General features: G+C 39.3%; 1 protein-coding gene across 1 annotated transcript in view; it reads right to left on the bottom strand.

The window, feature by feature from the left end:
- Nucleotides 1-2576: 2576 nt before the first annotated feature.
- LOC106520764 (vang-like protein 2) overlaps nt 2577-5254 on the bottom strand; it is a gene marked incomplete in the record, with an annotated part of 24160 nt that continues 21482 nt past the window's right edge. Inside the window, 1 exon segment of the mRNA XM_014013016.1 lies at nt 2577-5233. Coding sequence (XP_013868470.1) covers nt 4973-5233 — 261 coding nt within the window.

Raw genomic sequence — 5254 nt, 5'->3', positions numbered from 1 at the left:
TACAGCAGGGGCAGTATTGGACCAATACAAGGCTCCATTGACTCCCATTATAAATAATTAAACATTAATATTTCAAAAACTATAAGTTTTACAGGCACCAAAAGTCATAGCCATCATTTGGCACAGGAGTTTTACAAATATAAATTACAATGGCAGCTCTAGGACAAAGTATGCAGGAGGAGAAGCGGGCCAAAGTGGAGATGACTTGGATGAGAAACGAATCACAATAGATAATGCAGAGTTATAGAGAAAAGCAGCAGCAGAGACACTTAATCAAATGATCTCAACAGTAAAGAGTTGAAAATAAATCACATAATTACTGATTTAATAAAACAATTTCTTTTATTGCCAACAGAAACTTTTGGAAGCCGTCAGTGACGTCAGAAGACGGTGGATTCCAGAGATTTTGCTTGGTTCTAAACATTTTTCATATGTTTTGAACAGAAACATTGATTTATTTGACAACCACTGAGCCGTTTTATTAAAACTCAGAAATCTAAATCCTCTTTAAATCCCTGAAATCCCCACCAGAAAGACGCCTAAAATCCAGCTTCATTTGTAAAAACTGAAATTATTTTATTTGTAATCTCTCTCAATCAACACATATAATTCTGTTTACGTCAGAATAAATCTTATTTATCTTGATAAAGAAATATTTGCTTGAGGAAAACATTCAGAGTCCTGAATTTAAAGATTAAAGACAGGAACAGAGACAGAAACAGAAAACACCTTCAGACAGAAACTTTAGGAAAACCAGCAGAATTTAAACTTGGATTCCTGCTTTAATGGTAACATGTTAAATTAATAAAGTATTTATATCATTTTATGCAGGCATGAGAAAAGGTTTGGAAATAAATGCCTTTTTTACAYGAAAAAAGAAGAAAAAAAGTTTAAACAAAGAAAAGCCAACCGGACTTCATAAAGTTGTTATTTGTCACACGATGGGTTTTTTCTCCTTTTTAATGATATCGTAGGTGTCAGTGGTGCGAGAAGTCAGACCCTGCAAGACACACACACACACAAAGACACACACATAAACACACATTAAAGCTGAAAAAAATAGCACCTCTCTATTTCCTGCAGCATGTCGAAATGTGTGGCAGCTGTTACAAAGATTTACAAAATAAATAAATAAATAAGTGATGTGCCGTCACTTTTCCCTTTTAAATTTATTATTTTTTTCCCTTTTCAGCTATTAAAAAGTAAAATCCTCACCGCGTAGATGCCTCCACCTGCAGGCTCCTTCTGTGGGACGGAAACAAACAGAAATCATCACGAATGCATCTGATTCCACTGAAAATTCTGCCCTTAAAGTTTGCAAAACATTTCATTTGTTAACCCTAAACTTATTTTTAAATGAAAAAGATTTAAAAAACGAGAACAGGAAGCTGAACTAAGCAGAACTTAAACAATGTGGGATGTGGTGGTCAGCTCGAGCTCTTCCAGGAAATGAGGCGTTTTTCAGCAGAACTGTGACGTTTGGGTGTCAGAAAACTGCTAAAATAAACTGACGCTTTTAAAAAAAGTTTTTTTTTTGTCAGATAAACACAGATGTGTGTTTTAAAATTTGCTTTACCTGAGGATAGCTGGTGCTCTCTGTGTTTGATGGACGCATCTGATAAAATGAAGCAAAAAAAAAGGATAAATATGCTGAAAAATGAGCTGAATTTTCAATATTTTTGAGAACCTTTGAAGCTATTTTKATACAAAAAGAAAAAAATGCACAAAAAATTAAAGAAGCAACAATTTGTGACAAAATAGGAGCTTTTTTTTTAGCAGTATTTCAAAGTAAAATCCTCTTTTTTGTGAAAATAAATAAAACTCAAATGAAAAATTTGTGACRAATCAGCGTTTCCGTGTTTTTTGGGGGGGGGGTCTTACCCTCAGTCTGCAGTACAAGGCGGTGAGAATGATGCCGTACAGGATGAGCACACCGTCCAGGACGTAACAAATGTTCATGTCTCCGGTGGCCCCTGCACACAGAACCCACCATCATCACCTCCGACAGAAACCGCCCGTTTTTTACCCCCGCGGCCCACTTCAACAGTGAAAAAAAGCGATGAATAAAAACAAACTCACCGGCAGAACGGATCAAAGCTCTGCTCTGTTGCTGTGTGCCGCCGAGGTGTCTCCAAACATCTGAGGAGGCGCAGCGAACAGGAAGTGGAAGGCTCTCTGTCCGTTCTGAAGCTAAAACCACACGCCCACATCTGCATCATCTCTTCACACAAGTTCCYCTAAAAAAAGCCTTTAAAGAAAAAAAAACTCCTTATGGGTGAAACGTCAGTGACRACACATTTTCACAGAAAAACTGAAACAGTCCTGAAGAAACCTAAATGCAGAGTTTTACAAGAATCAACTTCCTGCTTGGGGGAAACAGACTGAAAAGAGGTCAGCAAGGTTTATAAAAAAAAAGATGTTTGTGATGAAAAACTCCCGAGAATTTGGATGATTTTAAGGGTTTTGTTTACCTTGAGTGCAGACCTGCAAAACAATCCAGGMATTATTTTCATGTTTTGCAGTGAGTGCCCTTTAACAGCTTTCAAAATTATAAAATACGCAACAAAAAAGAAGAATCATAAGGAATAAATGGTTTAATAATAGAAAACACACTATACAAGCTACCGTTACAAAAAGGAGGAACACAAATTACGAATTTTCTTTACAAGCCGCTCGCTTTGTTTTAATCTTTAGGTACAAACATTCAGAGAAACTGCAGCATCATAACTTAGGCACCGTAAAAAGATAGAAAAATGGTTGATGAGCTTAAAAATAGCTGTGCATTGAAAAAATGTGTTTTTTTTTTAAATGATAGCTTTTATTTGTTTTGTTAAAAGGCAAACCGACCCACAGGCGTGAGGGGGCGGGGTTTAAACCTGCAGAACAAGGCTCGACTCAGCCGGCAGCGCAAGGCGAAGGCGGTGATCAGCTGCACAGAAAAGTTACAATCAAACGTCYGGTTGTTCCTGAAACAGGAAGACGTCGTAAAGCAGAGCAGCTGGATCAGGACACGCTTCCTCCTCCTCCTCCAGAAGCATTTCTGTCCTGCACTGAGTGACCACGTCACAGGTTTCCTCACACAAGTTTGTTTAAAATCATCAATCAAGGCCTCACTTCATGGTTTTAAATCGTAATTACAACTTTCTGCACGTTTCTTAAAAGTAAAAAAAAAAACTGGTCCAAACRTCAGATTCCATGATTATAAAACTTAATTTCTGACCCACAAAATGATCGCAAACCGTTTAATCCGCAGTTTAAAAAACATAAACTTTGCTTTTAAATTAGTTTGAATAACGACACAAACATCCTGAACAACCGCAGCCCTATTTTTTTTATCCTTATTAATAATAAAAATTTAAAAAACAGCACATTTCTGCAGCTTATCCGAGGACCAATTTGGTGTTTTTGTGACCCACGGCGGGGCCACACGCCCCCAATTTAGACCCCTACGTCCGCCAAACCTCTAAAGTCCAATTCAACTGGTAAAATGTTCCACTTGTTTACGGTTTGACGTTTAAAGTCCCGCCCCGCGACTGAAGGTGCTGCCGTGCGAAGACGTTTCGTGGTTTTGACTCAGTAAACATGAGCTAATCTTTTCATTTAATCACTCCTCTCAGTTCCGCCTGTCGCCTGAAAACCAGCTTAAAATAACTTCTCGGTGAAGAAGTCACCGAAAAACCAGGAGGAAGTGTTGAAATTCACAGGTTGTTCATGAGTCTATAAACACTTTATAAGGAATGAATCATTTGGATAAGAATCAATACGTTGAGCTCGTYTCGGCTTGTTACKCAGAAATTAAAAACTATTTGATAASTTCAAATGATTTGATAACTTTCTGATCCATGTTTTATCCTTCAAACTCTATAAAAAATCAGGTTCAGTGTTTTTAACAGATAAGCTTTAAACTTATGAATAATCTAGTTAAAACTTTAATTTTAAAAAAAGGGGGCGGGGCCTTTTTAGGACGTTGTMCAACTTATTTTTTCAGCATCTTTGTTGCATTTTTGCAGAAGTTGCTTGAAACAACAGAGACTCAGGTGACACCTGAACGCCTCAAACAAACTGTGTTTACATTAGAGGACCTGTCAGCTGACTGCTTTTTATTTTCACATCATCCCACCCGAACACTGAACAGTTCATTTGACCAGTTTTTAAAAAACCGATTTAGCCGAATTTTAAAAGGAAACACAATTCAGTTTATTTTGGTCAAATACTTTCCTCTCTGAGCTCACCTTCAACACATAGCTTCAGGACCCACTCACGTTTGAGTAATGTTGCTAAAAACTACATAAAATGACAGCACCGTTTTAGGCTGCAGCTATAAATGGATTTAGCTGGTTTATCTGACTGGATCTGAAAATGACACCAGGCTTATATTAAAATATCTTTATCCAAATAAGATACAAATGAAGCAGGAAATGTTAAACTGACACTAGTAGTAAAAAATAAAATTATAAAAGCTGCTTGTTTAAAAACCATTTTGAGCCCGGAGTAGCAAAAATTCCGCAAAATAAAAATAAAAAATTAGGAATGTACATCCATTCTTCTTAAAAAAGTCACATTAAAAAAGAGACTCACAGCACTTAATGCTACATTCTGCAAGTTTCAAAATAAAAGCCTCCGCCTGCTTGTTGGAGCTTTGGTCCTCTGTTTACAGAACACCAGAGAGGAAGTGATGTAATCTCCACTTCCTCTCATGTTCCAGCCTTGAGTCAGCACAGAAATGTAGTTCAGTGGTTACAGCGAAACCGGGGGCAAACATGAAAAAAAAAAAGCCCCCTTTTAGTTCAAAAACTGGATTTTTACACTCGCAGGAGGAGAAGTGAAAGCGTTGGTTTGTTTCCAGAAAACAACAACAAAAAAGGCTCCTTTTGATTGGTTCCTCCGTTAAAAACAGAGGAGGGCTGATTTGGACGACGGTCAAGTGTCCCGTCACGTCCAGCAGAGGCGGGGGGTGTTAGTCCGTCCGTCTTCACACCGAGGTCTCCGACTGGAGCCTCATGACGAACTTGTGGCTCTTCGGGTCGATGAACTCCTCCCCGAGCCGCAGGAAGGGCAGCGGCGTCACCGTGACCACCAGGGAGAAGTCCAGGCGCCGCAGGGAGAAGACCAGACCCTGACGCAGGGCCGAGGTCACGGGCTCCTCGCTCACCAGAGTCCACTGGCGCCCTCTGCCGGACTGCTGCTGGTACTGCAGGGTCGGGCCGGGGGCCAGGTACCGCTCCAGGAAGGCCTGTGGAGGACGGAGGGGGGA

The sequence above is a fragment of the Austrofundulus limnaeus genome, unplaced genomic scaffold (genome assembly GCF_001266775.1).
Source record: "Austrofundulus limnaeus strain Quisiro unplaced genomic scaffold, Austrofundulus_limnaeus-1.0 Scaffold97, whole genome shotgun sequence".
NCBI classification, from domain to species: domain Eukaryota; kingdom Metazoa; phylum Chordata; class Actinopteri; order Cyprinodontiformes; family Rivulidae; genus Austrofundulus; species Austrofundulus limnaeus.
The sequence above is the reverse complement of the archived record's forward strand: the minus strand, read 5'-3'. Positions and strand labels throughout refer to the sequence as shown.